At 44.8% G+C, this 24,369-nt stretch overlaps 1 protein-coding gene across 1 annotated transcript in view; it reads left to right on the plus strand.

Annotated features, from left to right (window-relative positions):
- Positions 1 to 1,148: 1,148 nt before the first annotated feature.
- Positions 1,149 to 24,369, plus strand: part of PPD1 (Photosystem II reaction center PsbP family protein) — a 34,247-nt gene continuing 11,026 nt past the window's right edge. Inside the window, exon 1 of the mRNA XM_086493839.1 lies at positions 1,149 to 1,790. Within this exon, the coding sequence (XP_086349965.1) occupies positions 1,212 to 1,790 (579 nt within the window). The 5' untranslated portion in view covers positions 1,149 to 1,211. The remainder of the gene's footprint in view (positions 1,791 to 24,369) is intronic.

Consider the following 24,369-nt stretch of genomic DNA (forward strand, 5'->3'; position numbering starts at 1 on the left):
CGAAGAAGAAGGAGCCGCCGCTGCGTCGCGTTCAATCGCTTCGCCGTCGTCGCAATGCTCGATCACACATACACACTCTCTCTCTCTCTCTCACACACACACACACACACACACACACACACACACACACACAAAGAGGTGAAGAAGAAGAAGATGGAGATGGAGCAAGAGCACTCTTCAATTGCACAAATGAAAGAATAAGTGAATTTTAGGTTTAGTTGACTTTTATATGAGCTCGCCCCATTCACACTTGGGCGCCCATGCTTAGCCGACTAATCCCTTGAATGTTCCAGTTAGAGTGCGCCTCTCATCGGCGATCACTCTTACCCTTTTCCTATTGGAACGACAAGCCCGGTACCTGACTCTACCAAATAAATAATACGGCGTCTGTCTTAGGTGATAGGAATGTGCGTGAGGGTTAACACCATGCAAGTCTTTCCCTCTCCTCCATAGAGCCCCTTTCCCGTGAGCTCTGATACCAATCTAAGAACCCAGGGAATTGCGTTGAAGATTCTTCACCCTACTACCCTTTATATAAGCCCTTGGCCATCCAGATTTAGAATCCCTTGTCCACACTTAGCAGCCGACCCTTGGCCTGGGTCCGTGTCCTCCCCTGGGTTTGCCCTTGGCATTACACACGTAGAATTCAACAACGCCTCAAAAGGGAGGCTAGTGTGATTTGAATCCATTATTTCATAGACGTCAATGATATCATCTGTCGTAAACCACTTGGATAGGTCCTCGACTATGTTGATGACATTGCTCAGCTTAGACTCATTAAAAGATGCTATCATGGGTGCACTCTGTGTTTTCCCTTGCTTCCACTCACCTCCATCCTGACTTTCCCACCTATTCCTCGGAAGTCTCGTCTACCTGCCTCGCATAAAAGCATGCACACGAGCGAATAGTAGAAGTTTTGAGCTTTGCTTGTCAGTTTGAAATGTGGACGCTCTACCATCTGGTTACAGCCAATTAGTTGAGAAACGTGGCCCGTGGGCATCATTTAGGTGATGACCCAATGTGACAGCATTTGCCTGGCCACGTTTCAAAAAGCGGTGTGGCCGCCTGTCCAAGCGTGACAGGGGCCTTAGTACAAATTACAAAGGGCGTTTGAACTAAATCAAAACACACCCCAACTACAAATTACAAAGACAAGTTTGGCAGGCCAGAAATGAAGGTGGTGCGTAAGCCTTATCTTGCGAGCTTTCGCAATGGCTGCTTGTCGCAGCTACGGCCGGGGGGTCCGCTCTGTTGATACTCCGAGCCTCACTCCTCGGTGCAAAGGAGCTATTCATGCCACTTTGCTTTCCCATCGAGGTACCTCACGCCTCCCTGCTAGCCACTCTCAACCGAAGCCTGTCCTCTCAGTATCTCGCAGAAACCTGTTAGAATTAGGTTTAGGGCTGGGGTTGGGTTTGGCCTTTCCTATTCTACAACCAGTTCCAGTGGCAGCTGAGGGCTCACGCTTCGCAAGACACATTGACACATTTGATGGGTACGCGTTTAGCTATCCCCAGGCGTGGATTCAAGTGCGCGGTGCAGGAGCCGATGTGTTTTTCAGGGATCCGGTGCATCTGGATGAGAATGTATCTGTGGAGATAAGCTCTCCTTCGTCGTCGCGGTTCAAGGAGGTGAGCGATCTTGGGTCTCCTGATCAAGCTGCCCAGAAGGTTTTGAAGCAATACCTCACAGAGTTCATGTCCACACGCATTGGAGTCCGCCGAGAGTCGAAAATTGTTTCTGCCAGCTCGAAAATGGCTAATGATGGAAGGGAATACTACGAAGTCCAGGTATGGTGGTTTATCAATATCCTTGCTGATGGTCGTATGTGGAAGATGTCCAAATTTCAATGTCAATTGTCATACTGGGTGGGGATGGTTCTTTTCATTGGTCGACATGCCCCTCTTTCCATTTAAGAAAATGGTTTATCGATATACTTGCTGATGGTTGTATGTGGAGGATTTTCAAATTTCAATGTCAATTGTCATACTGGGTGGGGATGGTTCTTTTCATTGGTCGACATGCCCCTCTTTCCATTTAAGAAAAGACGATGTTTTGGCTAAGAAGGCCTACTAGTATGCTACCAACAGTCCTTGTTTACACTCCCCACTGTACTCCAGCTTGCATGAAGGGCAGGTGATTTTTTAAACTTCTTTTCTGCCAGGTGCCTATAAAATCGAAGGCATGGCCTCAGTAGTAACCCGGTTTAGAGTTGTGCGTACACACAGAGCAGTCGTAATGGTGACAGTTTGATAACATAATAAACAAATACTCCCAAGATGGTTTTTGGGGACCAACACTCTTAAGTGTCGTCTCTAAAGTCATTGGTTCTTTTCCAATGATTTATCGTTGGCACGTGCTGCCAGCCAGTCATACAAGTATCAGAGCTCAGCATTTTGCTTCTTCACCAAGCAAAGTGGTCCTCACAGATTTTGCAATTGGAATAATTATGGAGTGTGAAGAATATACAAAGTTTCTTGTCATTGAACCTGCTTTTGAAGCACCCACAAGGAAGTTTACCACATTTGCAGAAATTTCCACAATCTCTGAACTATCTGAATCCTCAATTCAAGCAACCGGTTTCACCGTCAAAATCCACCTGGAAATTCCACAGCTTCTACTCAGAAACTGGGGGAATCCACCTCTATTTCACTTGGGGGCGTTTTCGCCACATGGTAGTAGGACCTACACTTGCACTTACGCCTCGGTTACCTCCTCCGCTTCCAACGTCAGAGTATTCATATTGACACAACTATTTTGAGTATCATCCTTATACCAGCAATCGCCACTCCTCCTCCTCAACCTTAGGCTTTCAAGGATGGCGGTCCAGAGTGAAATTCTTTACCTTCTTTGGTGTTCGAGACAGAAAGAAAGCCCTTCAGCCGTTTGACAATATCTTCTATCTTAGGCGACTACGCTGTAGAATCCACAATCTCTCATCTGCAGCTTTTCTCAAGGACAATGCTATGCAATGGTGGAGTGCTTTATCAACCAAACCTTATGCTCCGAGGACATGATGAAAGACAAATTTTTCCCAAAGTCATCTCAAATCCCTCTTTGAAGTAAGCAAATTGGGGCATCTTGAAGACGATCTGCACTGACACTTATGAAGGCTGAAATTGAAGATTTTGAAATGTGTATTTGTCAGTCTCTTTCTTTAGGAACCTAACCGCTGAAGATTGGTGTGAGTGTTACAAGATCGACTTACCTACAACACTAAAAGAGTGTTTTCTATCACCAAGAGGTATATTTGTGTCTGGTGCACATCTAACCCTATGTGCACGTGGACAAGCTACTTCATGACTAGGGTTCAGTTCAGTTCAGTTAGCTTAGGAAGTGTTCTGGCACTTTTGTGAGTCTGTTTGCAGACCATGCATGTCCAGACACTTACAGTAGATGCATATCCTCTGGTTGCACACAACATGATCCTCAGCATTACCATCAAATTCGATCAGGAGCATTTTACAGTGCACATAACCTATTTTCCCTATTTTAGCCATTTTTCACTTATTATTTAATAAGTGACTTTGTTGGGAAACTGGGCTGGGCAATTCTGGTAAGTCACTATATAAGAAACCTAGCGCTAGCACTTTCTGGCAAAAGAGGCAGCATAGACCACAAGTCTTGACAGGGCACCTTCTCAGCAAGAACCCCCGGGCGGAACACCTAGCGTTTTCAGCCCTCAAGAATAGCCTGGCGTTTTCAACATTTGCAGATCAGCCCCAGCGTTTTGCAACTTGCAGATGAGCCTAGCATTTGCAGATTCACAACAGTTTGTCTAGCGTTTTCTCAACAACAGCCCTAGCGTTTTTGCAGATTGCAGATCCCTTAGCGTTTTGCAAATTCTCCGCGACAGAACACTTGTATGCATCAGCGTTTTGCATTTTCAGCAGTCAGCATCCGTACCGTAGCCCCCAAACCTTGCAAATCTCACCTTCTCGTAGCAAATCCTCACCGCACCGTGAGATCAGCAAGCGTTTGCAGATTCAGCCCACTATTCGTAGATTTCAGCATCTGCGTTTTCAGCGCGTCGTCGTAGCATTGTAGTTGTCACCGACATAGAGTCAAAATTCAGCAGATACAAGATTTACGGATTTCAGCCCTTAAACCGTCTCGTTGTTGTCCTCATCGTCGTCAACATCGTCGGCAAGTCCATTGCATTGTAGAGATTTGTGCAATCAATAGTAGACCGGTCTCGCCATACAGAGTGGGGCCTTTGGAGGAGGGTTTGACAACATTCTGGTGTCGTATTCTTCTCTCTCTCTCTCTCTCTTTCTCTCTCAGTCTCACCACCTTCATTCAGAGTGTTTATCACATTGTTTGTGATCATTTGCACTCTCTCACTAAAGGAACGGAAGGCTCTCCCTTCTGTAGATAAAAGGAACCCTTGAGCACAATTCGGAGCACTCATCTTGAGCAAAGTTCAACGTTCACTTCCGTTGCATCTTACATTGGTATCAGAGCTTTGGCAGTGTTCTGTATCACTCGAGGAAAGAACCACATATTTTTTTTGCTTGTTGCGGTCATACGTAACCCAAGTCCACTTCGGCGTGTCGATTCCTAATCATGTTTTTGAAGAGTGACAGGAAACCCAAGAAAGAAGGGCTTGCTAGTCTCCCCTTGTTTCTCTTTTCACTCATTGAGAGTGTACCGTGTACGTAGCGGCCGGCTAATCGACGTGAGGTGGGAAAAAGCAACTTTGGTGTGAGCGCAAGGCCGCCAAGGGTGGGGCCGCGGAAAAGAGAGGAGCTTGGGTAAGAGAAGATCCTTCTCTAACACAGATTGCAAGCGAAAGAAGAACTCCAAGAACTCAAGAACCCAAGAACCCAAGAATCACAAGAACCCAAGTTCCTCGTGAACTTACGAACCCAAGACTTTAGTGTATGCAGAATGGATACGTCGCATGGAGGTGGCGAAGAAGAATTTTTCCCACCAGGAGGTTTTTCCGACCCTCCCCCTTCTCCATCTATGCCAAGGATTGCACCAAATCCTATGGAGGCTTTGGTCAAGACAATGATGGACATGATGTTACAACAAGTGCAACGCGCTGCCTTGGAGCGCGAGCGCGAAGAAAGAAAAGAAGAATTGGATCGCGAACGCGAAGAAAGAAAAGCAGAAAGAAAGGCCGACTTGGAGCGTGAGTGCGAGCAAGCACGCTTGGCGGCCGAAAAGCAAAGGGCAGCCTTGGAGTGTGAGCATGAGCAAGCGTGCTTGGCGGCCGAAGAAAGAAAGGCAGCTATTGAGCTAGAGCGTGAGCAAGCACGCGAAGCCGAACGAGTAGCGGCCGAAGATAGACGAGCGGCCTTGGAGTTAGAGCGTGAGGCGCAGAGAGACCAATGCATGCAAGAGTTGGTTCTATAGGTACTCACCTGGAAACCCGAGCCGGCCAAAGATGTTGGTGGTTCATCAAGTGGCGCAAGCCGAGATTCGGACTCCAACAACCCTGTCACCGAGAAGTTGATATTCAGTAAGTATGACGGTAAGATGGATGCTAGTGTTATTCATTCTTGGTTGCATCAATTCAATGCTTATTTTGCGATAACTAAAAAGACAGAAATAGCAAGGTTTTAACGGCAGCCATGTACCTTACCGATGATGCCATTAATTGGTACCACGCATGGCAAGAGACATAGTTGGCCGCACACCTAAAGGCAGCCAATGAAGACGCGCCCCTGTCCTTCAATTGGGACGACTTCCAAGACAAGCTCAAGGTGCGGTTTATGCTACCTCAGTACCTAGTGCAGTTGAAAGAAGATTGGCGCAATCTCAAGCAGAATGGTATGCGAGTCATGTCTTTCTCTAACCGTGTTTTGCAGCTCGGCACCCAATTATGCCGTGGATCTCAACAAGGCGGTAGCAATCGCTCTCTCCGAAGAGATGAAGCACAACAAGGGAAAGCCTAAGGAGAACAAGTCGTCTCAAAATACCTCTCAGACTTCTCAGAACCCTCAGAATGGTAAGAATGGTAACTCTTCTAACCAATCTTTCTCTATTTTCTCTCGGAAAAGAACTCACAAAATTAATCTAAGGGTAAAGCTAACACAATTGCTAAACCTAAGCTCACCCCATATGAAAAAGCAATACAAGGAATTTTAGGAGAATACATCACGTCGGAAGAACAAAACGTTTATTCTAAGGAATGTCGTGGTATTTAGTCAATACTATGCATGATGGAGCTGATGGTTATATTGTCTTGTGGGTGACTACCATGGGTCTATACCTTGCACTTTCCTTTAAGGGTGAATCTGGGCTTATCCTGGATTCATCTAGGTATATTTTTTAGTCGTATAGCGGACATGCAGACTTCACATTGTGAAGTTTTCGTTGGAGTTACGACCAGTTGATATTGTGCTAATTCTTTCTATCTTTTGTGGTGCGTATGCCCTATCAACTAACTCATTTTTGTGCTAATTTTTTCGATTTAATGCTTCTTTTAGTGCTAGGCTTTATTATGGCTGAGTCTGCCCTTGATCTTTGGAGTCATGACAGAAACTCAATACGCTGAACTTTGTGTTAATGTATGCTCATGTGTGTGTGCGTGTGTTGTGTGTTGTGTGTTGTGTGTTGTGTTTGGGAGCATATGTTAGTACCTAGTTCTACACCCACCATTGGGCGCTGACGATGTTAGTGGGGATGTCGTGGTATTTAGTCAATACTATGCATGATGGAGCTGATGGTTATATTGTCTTGTGGGTGACTACCATGGGTCTATACCTTGCACTTTCCTTTAAGGGTGAATCTGGGCTTATCCTGGATTCATCTAGGTATATCTATTCTAAGGAAGGTCGATGTTATCATTGTCACATCAAGGGTCACATAAAAAGAACATGTCCTAAGATTGAATCTAACGAATCTAAAGAACCCACATAACCCACATCCTTTGTTAACGCCATTAATGAGAACACGAGTGTGTCCCAAGTTTCTCATGATCCTGATGAGTCTCTCATTAAGTGTTATGGTCATGTTAATGGTCAACACATGGTGGTCTTGTTTGATTCTGGTAGTATGCATGATGTGGTTAGTCCCTCTCTTGTCGAAAGAGCCGCTTGGAGGTCAGCAAGACATCTCCTTTCGAGGTGTCGGGCTTCGCTCCCGGTATGGCCTCTCTCATTACAGGAGAATGCTTTGGTGTTTTGTTCGTTGCTCAACAAGCGTCCTTCCGCAGGAAATTTGTAGTATCTCCTCTTTCAGGATGTAATATGCTTTTGGGCATTCGATGGTTTCATGAGCATAACGCTCTCATTGATTGGGCGGAAAATACGTTCACTTTCAATGCCAAAAGGGACTTTCCCATTATCATTCGTTCTTCATCTCTCATTTCTAATGTGTAGGCGAAGATTAAAAAGAATTAGGAGAAGGAGACTCTCTCTGTCTTGTCTTCTCCAAAGCACGACACACATGATTTGCATGATAAAGATGTGATTACTCACAAACATGATGATTTGCATGATAAAGATGTGATTGTTCACAAGGATGATGGTTGATACTTTGTCTAGTGAAGCTAGCCTCATTGCAGATTCGAACAATCACGAAGAACCGATCTTGGCTCTTGAGTCGAGGTCCCAAGAACCCCACAGGAAGTATTATGTGTGCGCATGATTAGTCAGCACGCATTGTTCGAGTGTTTCATTCGTGATGGTTTCGTATATTTTAGTCACCGTCCTTATGTGATCCCTTTTCATAGGCATGTCATATGGTACGATGAACACGATTCACTCGTGAATGAGCACGGATGTATGCAGATTACTCATGAAAAGATGAAATGTTTGCACCCAAGGAATTCACATTCCATGTCTCTTCCTTGGCATGACACATTATCCAGAAGAGCACAAGAAGGATTGAGCATCAAGCATCGGCATTTCCATTACAAGTTTCGAATCCATTGTTTGTGTATGTTTGATGAACAGTTTGGCACTCCGTCTATATGTTCATCTGCATTGCATTCACAGTCTTTAAAGAAGACTAGAATTTTTCCAGTTTCTTTACAAGGAATGGGTATGTTCCATGTTTTTGTGTTGGAAGTGGTTTCATGAATTTTCATCCTCGCAGATTCTTGAAGAAGGTAGACGCATGACTATAGACGAAGTTGAACCATCGAAGGAGCCACAAATGACTTTGCTTTCGGCGCGGCCAAAAGAAGCAAACGTTGCAGACTTTTATGAAGTTCAAGTATCGCATGACCCACGCATCAGAGTGGGCCGGCGATGAGTCCTTTTGAGGATTCCAGATGCTGTTGGCGATCTCCGTTGACGCCATACAGTTTGGTACCAGTACCTCACTTTAAAAAGGGGGGGATGTCACGTGCACATCTAACCCTAAGTGCACGTGGACAAGCTACTTCATGACTAGGGTTGAGTTGAGTTCAGTTAGCTTAGAAAGTGTTCTAGCACTTTTATGAGTCTGTTCGCAGACCATGTATGTCCAGGCACTTAGAGTAGATGCATATCCTCTGGTTGCACACATTATGATTCTCAGCATTACCATCAGATTCCATTCGGGAGAATTTTACAGTGCACATAACCTATTTTCCCTATTTTAGCCATTTTTCACTTATTGTTAATAAGTGACTTTGTTGGAAAACTGGGTAGGGCAATTCTGGTAAGTCACTATATAAGAAACCTAGCGCTAGCACTTTCTGGCAGAAGAGGCAGCGGAGACCACAAGTTTGATAGCACACCTTCTCAGCAAGACCCCCCCTCCCCCCAGCGGAACACCTAGCGTTTTCAGCCCTCAAGATCAGCCTGGCGTTTTTACAGTTTGCAGATCCCTTAGCGTTTTGCAGATTCTCCGCTACAAAACACTTGTATGCGTCAGCGTTTTGCATTTTCAGCAGTCAGCATCCGTACTGCAGCCCCAAACCTCACAGATCTCACCTTCCCGTAGCAGATCCTCGCGCACTGTCAGATAGCAAGCGTTTGGAGACTCAGCCCGCTATTTGTAGATTTCAGCATCTGCGTTTTCAGTGCGTTGTCGTCGCATCGTCGTCATCGCCGTCGTCTCCGACATAGAGTCAGAATTTAGCAGATACAAGGTTTGCAGATTTCAGCCCGTTTTTCGGTTTTCAGCCCGTCTCGTTGTTGTCCTCATCGTCATCGACAAGTCCATTGCATTGTAGAGATTTGTGCATAGAGAGTGGGACCTTTGGAGGAGGGTTTGACAACATTCTGGTGTCGTATTCTTCTCTCTCTCTCAGTCTCAGCACCTTCATTCACAGTGTTTACCACTTTGTTTGTGATCATTTGCACTCTCTCACTAAAGGAACGGAAGGCTCTCCCTTCTGTAGATAAAAGGAACCCTTGAGCACAGTTCGGGGCACTCATCTTGAGCAAAGTTCAACATTCATTTCCGCTGCACCTTACAATTTGTCACAAAGTGATGATGTGGAATGGCCTAAAGGACAGAAGGGCCACCAAATTATGGAACTTGTAAAGTTGTTCCCAACTTATAGGACCCTAGCCGAAGGGCCTAAAACTTATAAAAATAAAGCAGGACACCCAAAATTGCGTATGGCTGCGTACGGACAGCCCAGGAGGGTGCTAGCTTTTGGGACAAGACGCTTTTAGACTTGATTCCCTTTATGTACTGCTTTTGGCCAGGGGCCAGTATAGGTACACCAGGGCCTCCTTCTCTGGCAGTTTTGCGTGGGAGTGTTGTAGAGAGAGCAAGTGTTACAGGCTTGGACACTCCAAGCGAGAAATCGATAGCAACACATGAACAGAAACTTCAAAATCAAAGAACTTTACGAGAGAGAGAGAGAGAGAGAGAGAGAGAGAGAGAGAGAGAGAGAGAGAGAGAGAGAGAGAGAGAGAGAGAGAGAGAGAGAGTCGACACGGCACGACGGTGTTTTGCGCCCAGCAGCACTAGCCCCAAAGACTGGCGCCCCTTTCGGTATTTCTTTATTATTTCTCACATCAAAGTACAACTCCCGAGGGTCCTCTACTCTCAGACTCTGTGTCCAAATGCTTTGCAGTGTGAGGCCCCAGGGTTGTTATAAACAATACAACGGATGTCCAAAAGTAGAGCCCCAAAAGCAATGAGTTTAAAAACACTTCCCCCCAAAAGCGTGCTACCAAAAGCTCACGCAAAACTGCCACGCTATCAGCCCAGTGCAAATCGCAAAAATCAGTACAACAACCTACCACGTGGCACAGCCAATGCGATTTATGGACAACAGTGTTAGAGTTAAAGCTTTCAATATTTGGGGGTTTAGGCCCTACGGCTGGCGCTCCTTAAGTTCTTTAAGTTGGTAGGCCCACGGCCCATCTTTTGGGTTCAATTCCTCTTGTCCACTCGGCCATTTCTTTGCCAGTTGGGCATTCCATATCATCACTTTGTGACAGCAAGGACCTCGGGCATTGTATCTTTTGAAGCATAATAATAAAGAAATATTGAGAAGCGGCACCAGTCTTTGGGGCCAGTTATTCTAGGCGCAGAACTCCGTCGTGTTGTGTCGTCTCTCTCAGTTTTGTTTAGTTCTTTCAGTTTCTCTCACGTGTGTTGCACTAGATCTTTGGCTTGGAGTGTCCAAGTCTATTACAATGGTATCAAAGCCGAGACGATTCCTCTCTACGGAGGATCCGATCCCCTTACTTGCAGCACACATGGACTCGGTCGACGAATCCCGCAAGGAGGAAATTGTTGCACCCGACCACTGGGGTATGGAAGAAAACAACGGAGATTCGAACAGACATCAACCACCTTCCAATGACGTGGGAGGTGAGTACGGTTCGTCTCCACCAACAAAATACATAAGAATGGAGATGCAGCGTCAAGCGCAAGTTGATACCTATGCTCGACAGATGCTTAAGTACTCCAAGGATCCCTAGTATGCGAAATTTTTGGCAAAACACCCACATGACGAGGTGCACTCTTGATGGTGTGCCCCCATTCGTTCGCCTCTCAAGTCGATTTTGAAGAAGATTTTGAAGAAGAAATCTACACCGGCGGTACCAAGATAAAGGGTGTATTAAGAGGATGAATTTGATGAAGCTGTAGAGTGATGAATCAGCAAACTCGTAAAGAGTAAGAGATAGCGGTGGAAGAAGAGTCGGTCAGTAGACTATCCTCGTTATTTGGGTCGAAAATCTACCTTTGAGACCGCCAATACGCTAGAGAAACACGTTTGATTTGAGGGTGTTTCCAGTTCATTCTTGTTCTCTTCTGACAGTTCGGAGAGTTCTTCTTTCTCTAACTCCAACAATGAGGATAGAAAGAACAAGAGGAGAAAGACTCAGAGTTACAACAAAGGCAAGAAAAAGGCAAAGAAGAGAAGATCCCACATAAGATCTCGGAAGCACTTTCATAGTTCGGATTCTTATGAGCTGATGTACGCAATGAAGAGGAAGTACCTATATCAAGCCAAATGATACGACTACCTCGAGGACAAGGGCAAGAAGCCCAAGGATTTCAAGGAGGGTAGACGGGGTTTAAAGTTTGAGATGTGTTCTGGTTTTAAGGATACCCAGAAAGCCCTCGCTTTCATCTAGCAATTTGACATGGCTTATTTGGGAGGACGTTACTCAGAGCACTCTAAGGTACGAAGAGCGGCATCCTATATCAAAGGAAATGCCCAAACATGGTGGTCAACCTTGTTGCTACGTAGTGAAGCACCCATGAAGTGGCTACAATTTAAGCAGGTTCACACTTCTTCGTGGCTTACTCAGGAATACGAACAAGATGTAATCACAGCTTGGAATCATCTGAGGATGACCAAGGAAGACACAATGGATGTCTATTGCTAGAGATTTTGGGATACTTTTCTACCTGCTTCTTCTTTTAAGAAAATCACCTTCAAGCAACAAATCAAGCGATTCTGTTGTGGACTACCCAAAGAGATACAGAGTTATTGTCTGCAAAAGAAGTCTGGGTCCATGCAGCGGCTAATGGAACATGTCAAGCAAGGGTTTGCAATGCACGCAAGCACTCTGACTTACCTACAGATAGGCTTGTGGCAATCCGGATCGACCAAGAATCGAACAACGATAACAAAAGGAAGGGAAAGCAACAGAAAAAGAAACCTTTGGGCCCTCGATTGTCAGCAGAGTAGCGCGCTGAGTACTACAAAGAGGGTAAATGCTACGGATGCGGGGAGCAAGGGCATGTGCTCAAACAAAGCGTCTAATGATCTCTCGGGAATCCCCTCGTTTCACAAGAACAGTACTATGGTTGACTACGAGGCAAGAAAAGAGACCTTGAAAAACTCCAAACAAAATCACCATCAAGAACAAGTTGCCAATATATTGTCGGCTACAGGGTTCTACATGTTTCTGAAGAATCGACTTGAAAGGTGGCTATCATCAGATTGGGATCGCTCCTGGAGATGTACACAAGAGTGCGTTCATGATGGATTGTACGAGTATTTGGTGATGCCTTTCGGTCTCCTGAATGCTCCTGCAACGTTCAATAGGACGATGGATAGGATTTTTAGAGAGTACAGGTCATTTGTGGGCACCTTTTTTGAGGACATCATCGTATTCTCCAAGAGTGCGGTAAAGCACATGCACCATCTATTACAGGTTTTCCAGGCACCGCGGCAACATCGACTGGTGGTTAATGGGAAAAAGAGCGAGTTTTTTTTTATCAGAGATACACTGTGTGGGACACATTGTCTCTACGGAGGGTGTAAAAATGGACCCGGCCAAGGTTGAAACCATTGGACATTGGCGAGATTTGAAGAATGTACACGAAATGCGAAGCTTTTTGGGTTTATGCTCCCCCTTGTGTCTCTTGCTTTTGTAGTTTTATGAGTGGTTTTGTAGACTATTTTGAACTTATGAATCGGCGGTTCATTCAAAAGTTTGTGGAGATTGCTTTTCCGTTGCATGTTTTGACACAAAAAGGGGTTTCTTTTTCTTGGGGACCATCTGAGATTGCAGCCTTCAAGAGAAGTTGACAACTTGTCCAGTGTTGGTATTACTAGATTTGCAAGAGCCATTTGCGGTTTATTATGATGCTTGTGGTCACAGTCTGGGAGCAGTCTTAATGCAAGAGGGCCACATTGTAGCTTATGAGAGCAGAATGTTCTCACGACCAAAACGAATTGCATAGATTTATGAGAAAGAGCTATTGGCAATCATCCGTGCTCTTACTCAGTGGCGTCATTTTCTACTCGGAGCCTACTTCATAGTGTTCACCGATCACCAGAGTTTGCAATACTTCTTGTCTTAAAAACAACTTTCGGACAAACAGATGAGATCGGCGAATATTTTGTCACAGTTTTTGTCACAAACCAGTGACGTGGCAGCCACTTGGGCAAGAGAAACCACACACACCCCTGTGGATATGACAGCAGTGTGGATTGTGTGAATGCTGATGTGGCACTACCATACGAACATTTCCGCAATTCATGGCGCCTTTTGCGGGCAGTTGTACGGAGGCCTCTACGCAAAAAGGGCTGGAAATCCTATGCAAATTCTTGCTTTAAATTGCACGCAAGTTTGAGAGAGAGAAAGAGCTTTAAAGTTGCTTTATTTGTAAGCCTATTTTTGGGGCAGCTTTTGGGGCTCTGCTTTTGGCATCCCTTGTAACTCTTTATAAGTGTAGTTGGGCTCCCACTTCTCAGAGCATCTAGACGCAGAGTCTAAGAGTGAGACCCAACCACTCCTGTGTACCTTGTGCAATAGTTTAATACAAAAAGAAATACCGAAAGGGGCACCAGTCGGGGCACCAGTCTTTGGGGCCAATATCTCTAGGCACGGACTTCCGCCGGGCCGTGTCGAATCAATTGTGAACTGTGAACTGTTTTGAAGTGAATTCTTGTCGTGTCGCGGTAGTGTCCAAGTTTGTTATAGTGGTATCAGAGCGCAGCCGATTTCTCTTCCACCGGGAAATCCGATACTTTTTACGCGACACTTATGGATTCAGACAGAGATCAATCGACTTCCTCTGCATCCGGAGATATGGGAAGAGATTACGAAGAAGATTCACGCTAGGAGTACGGTCCACCTCGGCCTACTTAGGCGGAGCTTGAAGAGATGGAGTGTCAACGATTGCTTGGCGATGCAACAAAGATGATGCTAAATTTTGCGAAGGAACTGAAATTTGCAAAATTTATGACCCAGACCTCCTTCGACGAGGTGTACTCACAGTAGCGGTAAACCATAGAACCACCCCTCAAACCGGCACTCAAGAAACCTCCTTATCCAAGGATGTTTAAAGAGGAAGAATTAGAAGAGGTGGTTGATACACGGATTTCTCAGATTTTTGACGTGCAGAACAAAGCAGAAAAGCACGACAAAAATCAGAAGAAAGGCACTGACTTTCCGGGTTATTTGGGTCGTTTGTCTACATTTGCCTCGCAAGAAAGCAGAAGAAGCATGTGTGATTTGAAGGAGTACCTAGTTCTTCTTCTTCTTCTTCTTCTTCTGACAGCTCTTCTAGCTCCTTTGACACGAGCGAAGAAGACAGAAAAGGAAAAAAGCGAAGCAAGAAGCAAAGTTTTGGAATGGGCAAGAAAAAGGCAAAGAAGTTTAAATCTCATCAGTTGTTGACAATTCTACAGAGGGCTCGAGCCGTCTTCGGATAGTTCGGACTCTGACGACAGTAGCTTTTATGCAAAGAAGAAGAATTTTTATAAAGCCAACCAGTATGAGTTTTTGGAGAATAAAAGCAAGAAAGTCCGAGAGTTTAAAGAGGTTGGACAGTCAATTAAATTTGACACGTTTTCTGGATATCGAGATGCTTCGAAGGCTTTGGCCTTCATACAACAATTTGACATAGCTTTCTCTGGGGGGCGTTACCAGAGCACTCCAAGATTCGGAGGGCTACCTCTTACTTCAAGGGAAATGCTCGAACTTGGTGGTCCACACTTGTATTGAAGAAGACAGCGCCGGTTAAATGGCTGAAATTTAAAAGACTTTTTATTTCTTCGTGGTTGACTGGGGAGTACGAATGCAATATACGAATTGCTTGGAACCATCTTCGGATGACCAAGAAGGATACATTGGATGCATATTGCGAAAGATTCTGGAGCTCTTTTGTACCAGCCTCTTCATTTAAGAAGATCTCGTTCAAAGAATAGATTGAGCGGTTTACCTTGGGACTTCCTACAGAGATCCGAGATCACTGCTTAGAGCAAAAGTCCGATTGCATTCAGGAACTGATGAGTCATGCGAAACGAGGTTTTGCCATTCATTCAGGCAGTTTGACCTACCCCTCATATGAAATCATGACGCAAAGGACCGAACAGACTTCGAACAATGAAATTAGAAAGAGGAAGAGTAACCCAGAAAAGAAAGAAAAGGATGCACAACCCAAGCTCACTCTTCGAGAGAGAGCCCTTTACATCAAAGAGGGGAAGTGCTTTGGAGGGGGGGAACTGGGCTTATCCCTGCGAAGTGCCCTAAAAAGGCACCGAAAGAACAAAACGACAAAGATGAAGACAGACCTGAGTGTTTGAAAGCAGTTGAGGAACGTGGACGAAAAGGCAAGATGAAAGCAGGACTGGTTCCAGATTGCATGGGTGCTGACCAAGCACGATTGACGAGAGTACAGAACTTTGCCGAGCTTGGGGCAAAGTGAAAGACCAAGAAGCCCTGATTTTCTTTGATGGAGGAGCCAAGGCAAACTTCATTTCACCTGAATTGGTGGCGCGGCTCGAGATCACACCCGATCGGATGGGACCACTAGCAAAGGCAGTTCTAGCGGCACCCGGCAGGGACGTAGCCATTACACCTATCATTGGCAAACTTCGGTTGCATTGTCAGGGGTATTTGGGGCATGAGGACTTTTACACAATGCCCTTAGAAGGCTGTGATGTCCTCTTGGAAATTCTCTGGTACCATAAGAACAACGCCATGGTCGACTATCGGGCGAGAAAAGCGACTTTAACTATAGAGAAGGGCCGAACTATTGTACTTGATGTAAAACTTAAGGGCGAGTTTGTCCCTAATGTATCGGCTTCGGTCGTTTCAAAATTAATGAAATCCAGTCTGTTTGTTTACTCGATCTTTTTGAGAGACTTAAATGATGAGAATAGGACAAATATGTTTGGACTTGATAAAGAACGCCAATATTTTCTCCACATTCATGCCGATTGCTTTTCCGAGGGCCTGCCAGGTGAGTTACCACCCGCTCGTTTTGAGGATCATACTATTGATCTGATATCTGGAAGCACACCATCGAACCGACCACCTTACCGTGTGAGCCGAGCCTAGAGTGAAGAGATTATGAACCAAGTGAAAGACCTCTTGGAAAAGGGTCTTGTCCATCCTAGTACTTCACCGTACTGCTCTCCAGTGTTGTTGGTTTTGAAGAAAGACGGATCTTGGAGAATGTGCATCAATTATAGAGCTCTCAACAAAATCACCATCAAGAACAGATTTTCGATTCCTAGGATTGATGATATTCTTGACCGAGTACAGGGATCCTCGTGCTTTAGCAGGATCGACTTGAAAAGTGGATATCATCAGATCCGAATCGCGTCGGGAGATGTCTACAAGACAGCTTTTCGGACAACTTTTGGGTTATTTGAGTTGTTGGTGATGCCTTTTGACCTAACCAATGCTCTTGCAACATTTAACCGGATGATGGACAAGATTTTTCGAGAGTACAGACTATTTGTTGGTAGTTTCTTTGACAACATCATTGTTTTCTCCAAGGATGAGGCAAAACATAGGGAACATCTGCTACAGGTCTTTCAGGCATTACGAGATCACAAGTTGGTGATTAATGCGAAGAAAAGTGAATTTTTCCTACTCTAGATACACTTTTTGGGACACATTGTCCCAGCAGGAGCAAGAGTGCAGATGGACCCGGCCAAGATAGAGACTATCCGTGATTGGCCCTAGTTGAAGAATGTCCATGAAGTTAGAAGCTTCTTGGGCTTGTGTTCGTACTACAGGCAGTTCATTAGAAAGTTTGCAAAGGTTGCTTCTCCTTTGGATATATTGACAGAGAAAGGGGTCCCTTTCTCGTGGAGACCCACAGAGGTGACTGCCTTTCAGACATTAAAAGAGTAATTGACTACAGGACCCGTTTTGACTTTGCTGGACTTGCAGAACTTATTTGAAGTATATTGTGATGCTTGTGGTCGTAGTCTGGGTGTGGTCTTAATGCAAGAAGGTCATGTCATTGCCTACGAAAGCCGATTGTTTTCAAGGCCAGAATTGACAGCACAGATTTATGAGAAAGAGCTTTTGGCGGTTATCCATGCTCTTACTCAGTGGCGACATTACCTACTCGGAGCTGATTTTACTGTCTTCACAGACCATCAGAGTTTATGCTACTTCTTGTCACAGAAGCAGCTATCGGAAAAGCAGATGCGGTGGGCGAACATCTTGTCACAGTTTCACTTCCAGATTGTCCATGTGCAGGGACAAAAGAATTTGGTGGCAGATGCTTTGTCCCGGAAGCCGTTGGTTTTGGTTGTTTTCGCTATCCATCATAGGAGCTTCGAGGATATGGTCGATCAGTATGCCACAGATACAAATTTTGCAGATACGGCTTGGGGAGATAGTAGCGGGATATTCTATTCGGGATGGCTACTTGATGAGGAAAACCATGTTGTGTGTTACACAGCCGTTGAGGGAAAAGGTTTTAACCAAATGCCACTGTCCACCTTTTACGGGTCACCGCGGCATAGCTACCACCTTGAAAGGTGTGGAGAGATACTTCTTTTGGCCAAGGCTCAAGAAGGATGTGGATGATTTTGTACACAGTTGCTTGGTATGCTAGAAGGTCAAGTTTGACAGGCATAAAGCACAGGGATTGTTGCAGCCTTTACCCATACCCATCGCCCCTAGGAAAGTATTGTAATGGATTTTATTTTTGATCTCCCGAGAACACAGAGTGGTCACGATGGTATCTGGACTATTATTGACAGATTTAGCAAGCAAGCTCATTTCATTCCAGTGAAGAAAACAATCAAGCAGGATCACTTAGCGAGACTGTTTGTGGCCCAGATCTTAAGATTACATGGCATGCCCGAGACGATTGTCTTCGACAGGGACCCCAGATTCACAAGTTTGTTTTGGAAGGCTATTTGGGAGAACATTGGCACGCAGTTGCAGTTCTCGTCATCTTTACACCCGCAGACTGACGGGCAATCAAAGATTGCTAATTCAGTGGTACTAGATTTATTGAAGTCTTACATCTAGGATCAAAAGACTCAATGGGAAAAGTATTTACCTTTGGTGGAATTTGCCTACAATAACATGATACACTCTTCGACGGTGAAGGCGCCATTTGAGATTATTGAAGGTGCTATGAAGGTTCCACCCTTCCTAAGCACGAAAGATAAGATTTTTGAAGCCGATGAGTATACGCGTGACTTGGACACGGCTTTTGTTAGGGTCTATGAGGCTTTGTAGAAATCTCAAGAAAGACAGAAAAAGGCAGCAGTTCGCCATCGTCGAAATTTGAAATTGAAGGAGACGATCTTTCCAAATTTCGGAAAGATAAATGATGTCTCTTTTAGACTTAAGCTGCCCGACACTTGGAGAATTCACAATGCTTTTCATATGAGTCTCTTGAAGCCTTTTAAAGGCGATGTGCCCGAAGATGAGGAGCCTGATAAGCAACCCGAAGTGGAAGAAAATGAGGAGATCCTTGTTCCAGAATAGATTTTGGCACATAAAGACAGAAAGATTAAGGGTAAAGTGATAAGGCAGTTCTTGGTTAAATTCAAGAACTATCGTGCATTGGATGCGAAGTGGATGGAGGAGGAGTACCTAGTGTTCCCTATTTTTGACATTTTTCACTTATTATTTTTAAGTGACTTTCCAACAAAAGTAGGTAGTCTCATGCATCACCATTGTACCAGATTGTGCAATCAATAGTAGACCATTCTCGCCAACGAGAGTGGGACCTTCGGAGGAGGGTTTTACGTCTCTAGTGTCGTATCTCTCTTCTCTCTTCTCTCTTCATATCTCTCAGTCTCATGCACTTGCACGCACAGTGTCCATTCACTTTGTTGTGATCATAGCACTTTCCATTAAGAACGGAAGGCTCTCCCTTCCATAAGAACAAAAAGAACCTTGAGCACAGTTCGGAGTCATCGTGAGCAAACCGCAAACATTCATTCCGCTGCACCTAACACAGATACTCCTCAGACTGTGAATCTTTACCTTGAAGCATTTGGATTAGCATAGTCTATTCTAAATGGAACCCCGAACTCAGCTTGGGCGGAATTTGGTGCAGTGGGTATGCACAAGAGGGGAGTCGCTCCACTCCTTTGTCAACAGATTGCCTCGATTTTTGATATTAAAGTCACTGATGTCTCTTTGAGTTTCAGGGATACTGTGGGCTGACAGTATTCTGCTGTATGACTTTATGAACAAGAATTCCCGATAATATGATACTGATTTGCTCTTGACTTGTCTAAATGTAGGAACTGATAGACGAAATGACTGCAGCATTTTGGTCTGAATGATCTCGATAGACATGGTTGCAATAGGGATTAGTCAATCGGGCATCTATGAGGTCCCGAGTGGATCTAGATGCGATTGCTAAATACGTTGCCGGTAAATCATGGTCTGAGATCCGAATGAATTTGTGAATGTGATTTGTCCTGTGATGTCAAGTGATGTAACTGTCGATTGGTACATGTGCTAGATGTGTGTTCCTAGTGCGTCGGTACTAACAATCAATGTCTGCTAAGACAGTTTATGGCGTTTGTCTGTTTTGCAGGCGTAATCGAGGGCAATTACAATGCTTTCAAGAGGGGGGTATGTCACAAACCAGTGACGTGGCAGCCACTTGGGCAGGAGAAACCACACACACACACCCCGACGGATATGGCAGCAGTGCGGATTGTGTGAAAGCTAACGTGGCATTGCCATATGGACATTTCCGCAATTCACGGCGTTTTTTGCGGGCAATTGTACGGAGGTCTTTACGCAAAAAGGGCTTGCTTTTTCTACGCAAAAAGGGTTGGAAATCCTACACAAATTCTTGCTTTAATTTGTACGCAAGTTTGAGAGGGAGAAAGATCTTTAACGTTGCTTTATTTGCAAGCCTATTTTTGGGGCAACTTTTGGGACAGCTTTTGGGGCTCTGCTTTTGGCATCCCTTGTAACTCTTTATAAGTGTAGTTGGGCTCCCACTTCTCTAAGCATCTGGACGCAAAGTCTGAGAGCGAGACCCAACCACTCCTGTGTACTTTGTGCAAGAGATTAATACAAAAAGAAATACCAAAAGGGGCGCCAATCTTTGGGGCCAATATCTCTAGGCACGGAACTCCGCCGTGCCGTGCCGAATCGATTGTGAACTGTGAACTGTTTTGAAGTGAATTCCTATCGTGTCGTGGTAGAATCTTGACTTGAAGTGTCCAAGTTTCTTACAGTTTCACTTTTAGATCGTCCATGTTAAGGGAGAGAAGAACTTGGTGGCAGATGCATTGTCTTGCAAGCCATAGATTTTGGCTATTTCAGTGATTCACCATGAGAGCTTTGAGGATATGTTAGATCAGTATGCCATAGATCTAGTTTTGGCAAACATCTTTGATCGATTACAGAGTGGGGAGCTAGTTGTAGCCTATTTTCTAAAGGCAGGCTACTTGATGCAGAAAACTATGTTGTGTGCTACTTAGGCATTGAGGAACAAGGTTTTGATAGAGTGCCACTATCCACCTTTTTCGGGCCATCGCGACATAGACACCACCCTGAAAGGTGTGGAGAGGTACTTTTACTCGCCGAGGCTCAAAAAGGATGTGGACGAGTTTGTTCGCAGTTGCTTAATATGCCAAAAGGTCAAGTTTGATAGGTGTAAGACACCAGGTCTCCTGCAACCTCTACCTATACCTAGCCAACCTTGGGAAAGTATAGCAATGGACTTCATTTTTTATCTTAGACTCACTGTGAGCATGATAGCATTTGGACAGTCATCGGCAGATTAAGCAAACAAGCTCACTTCATTCTGGTAAAGTAGACAGTTAAAGCCGATCATTTGGCTAAATTGTTTGTCTCGTAAATTTTTCGATTACATGGTATGCTTCTATAGTTTCGGATAGAGATTCCCGTTTTACGAGCTTGTTTTGGAGGGCAATTGGAAGAATATTGGCACATGTTACATCTCTCGTCCTTGTTCCACCCACAGATAGATGGGCAGTCGTAGATAGCCAATTTAGTGGTTTTGGACTGATTGAAGGCGTTTGTCTCTAATTAGAAGACTCAATGAGAAAAGTATTTGCCCTTGGTGGAGTTTGCCTACAACAACACGGTTCATACGTCTACGAGGAAGGCACTATTTGAAATTATCAAGGGTGTTAAGAAGGTTCCACCTATTCTAAGCACCAAAGATAAGATTTTTGAGGCAGATCAATACACTCAGGATCTTAACACTGCTTTTGCCAAGGTGCATGAGACTCTCGAGAAATCTCAAGCACGGCAGAAGAAGGCAATAGACAAGCATTGACGTGACTTGCAGGTGAAGGAGGATGATTGGGTGCTTTTACGGTTTGAGAAGTCACGACTAAGGAAATGGAAGGGTAATGGCGGGCTTTTTACAAAGATAAGTATGCGATAGTATGGCCCTTTCTAGATTCAAGAGAAGATCAATGACGTATACTTCAAGCTGAAGTTACCAGGTACTTGGAAGATTCACAGTGCATTTCATGTAAGTCTAGTGAGACCTTTGAAAGATAAAGCACTAGTGAGCAGGGAGCCAACCCGAAGTGGAAGAGACAGAGGAGATTCTTATTCCGAAACAAGTCCTTGCTCACAAGGAAAGTGAAAGGTAAGTTGACACGCCGGTATTTAGTCAAGTTTAGGAACTACACGGCTTTGGATGCAAAGTAGATGGAGGAGGACCTAGTAGATACTCCTCAGATTTTAGAGCTTTACCTTGAAGCTTTTGGTTAGCACCGACTATTTCAAGAGTTATCGATGAATCAACAGGCTGAATGTGGTGCCGTGTGGACTGTACAAGAGGAGAGTTACTCCGCTCTGTCACAAGGCGGGCACCACGTGCCAAATGAAAAGAACAGACTGAACAGACTTTTAGCACTTCAATAACAACTGAACTGGAATAGAGAGAGAGAGCACACGGGACACGGAGTGGCGGAATTCCACCCCAGAGAGTATTGGCCCCAAACCTTGGTGCCCCTTTCGGTATTTCTTTATATTGCATCAACACAGTACAAGCCGGTGCTCCAGACTCTACACCTTCTCCAAGAAGCATGCCAGAGAATGAGCCCTTAGCACATATTTAAAGGCCCTTGGCCTATGAAAAGCAGTTTACATGAAAAGCCTTCAAACTCAAAAGCTTCTGGTCCAAAAGCAAATGCCAAAAAGCTGCCAGCGTAAATCACGGAATTCCGTACAACAGTTAGCACAAAACGCGGAATCCGTACAGTCTGCCACGTCATCATGTCAGCGCAATTTTCATAATTTTCGTACAGTTGCCATGTCATTAGCTGCCACGCAAGACTTTCAGTGTGTGTGTGTGGGTCTTGCTTTATTTTAATCCTTTATGTCACTTGGGTCTCTTGGGATAGTTTCCTACGACATTGAAACTCTCTTCTTCTTCTTCTCTCTCTCTCTCTCTCTCTCTCTCTCTCTCGCTCTCTCGTTCACCCCTTTTTTGCTCTGCACGCCACCACGCCATGGCTTCTCTTCATTGACACCCACCATAGATGTCGTCACCCAACATCGGCCATTGTACCTTTTGAAGCATAATAATAAAGCAATACCGAGAAGGGACTCCAATCTTTGGGGCAAGTTCTTCTGGGCGCGGAACTCTACCGTGTTGTGTTGTCTCTCTCAACTTTATTTAGTTCTTTCAGTTTCCCTCACGTGTGTTGCACTAGATCTTTAGCTTGAAGTGTCCAAGTCTATTACAGTGTGAAACGGTTGCAACCAAATGGGTTCCTCATATCGGGAATCTAGGTCGGTCAGTTGGGAATTGGTCAAGCCAGTTAGCACTGAATTTTGATGAGTATGGAAGCTTATGTGCGCCTAAATGGAATTTGGGCCACTCGGCAAGTCACTGGCAACTATATAAGTTGGGAGGGGTTAGGAAACTGAACCATAAGGTGCATAGTGGACACATGGCTGAAGGAGAGTCATAGGCTGGTCAAGACGCACTCCAGAAGGTCTTTCCCAGCTGGGGGGCGCCCAAAAAGAGAGAAGGGGGACTGATTTTCAGTTTTTGTGAGTAGATTTTCATGTTTACAGCTTTAATGGAAAGCTTGCCTGCTCCCCTTTCTTATGTAGTGCGACAATTTGCTCTTGCATAGCTCTCTACCCCACTCATTCAGATCATAATGTCCCACTAGATGGGCTTCTCGGTTGATAATGTACAATTGTGTGGATTTATGAGCATTTGCCTAGGCAAGAGCCTTTTGAACAGGAACATGATTAGCTAATTGCTAATCCCCCACTGGTACGCAAGTTTTTGTTGCAAAAATTGCGAATTTGGAGAGGTTTCTGGCGTGAAGACTCACCCAAATCAAAGGGCAAGGTCTCATTGTGTGCAGGAGGACTAGGGATGCGTGTAGACGTGTTCGTTACGTCTGTACCAGCCCTAACAAGAGAATTACAGCTTGCTGTGGAAAATTGCAGGTTTAGGGTTTTGCTCCGAAATTATGGCAAAACATCACAGAAGCTTTGGGGAAGGTAGAATGTTGTTCTACAGGAGTTTGGGCACCTGCCGAAACAGTAAAAAAGAGCGCTTTGAATTTTCTTGCTTGCCCTCAGAAAAGCTCCTATTTTGCAAGGGAAGTCACCCTCGACTTGTCTTTTCAGCCTAACTGGATTACAACATCGTTTTGCTGTCGAAATTGGGTTATGAAATTACAGCCCTGGACAGGTTTGGACAACTTGTAAAGATTAAAGTCTCCATGGGGCGCTCTAGCTCTTCTCGCTAAAAAGGACGGAGGGATGTGCGTATGTGTAGATTACAAGGGTCTCAATAAGGTCACCGTCAAGAATAAGTATCCATTACCTCATATGGATGACCTTATGGAGTGACTCTTGGGTGCTCATTATTTCACTAAGATCGATCTACAGTCCGTGCACCATCAGATACGGATACATGTGCGTGATTTCCCGAAGACGTTTTTCGTACACGGTATGGACATTAGGAGTTCTTTGTTTTACCCTTGGGGTTAACCAACGCTCTTGCCACTTTCCAACAGACGATGAATGACCTCTTTCGTTCGTATTTGGGAAAGTGGGTAGTTGTGTTGCTTGACGATATCTTGATTTATAGCAAGACTCTCGAAGAGCACTTGCAACATCTTCGTCTTGTCTTATGTATTTTAAGACGTGAAAAGTTGTATGCGAAGAAAACTAAATGCGAGTTTTTCCGCATGGAGTTGCGGTATCTGGTTCATGTCATCTCGGCTAATGGCGTCCGATTGACCCCGAAAAAATACGTGATGTGTTGGATTGGCTCATTCTTCGCACGGTTAGGCAAGTGAAATCCTTTTGG

The sequence above is a fragment of the Adiantum capillus-veneris genome, chromosome 21 (assembly GCF_014529385.1).
Source record: "Adiantum capillus-veneris isolate H3 chromosome 21, ASM1452938v2, whole genome shotgun sequence".
In the NCBI taxonomy this organism is placed as follows: domain Eukaryota; kingdom Viridiplantae; phylum Streptophyta; class Polypodiopsida; order Polypodiales; family Pteridaceae; genus Adiantum; species Adiantum capillus-veneris.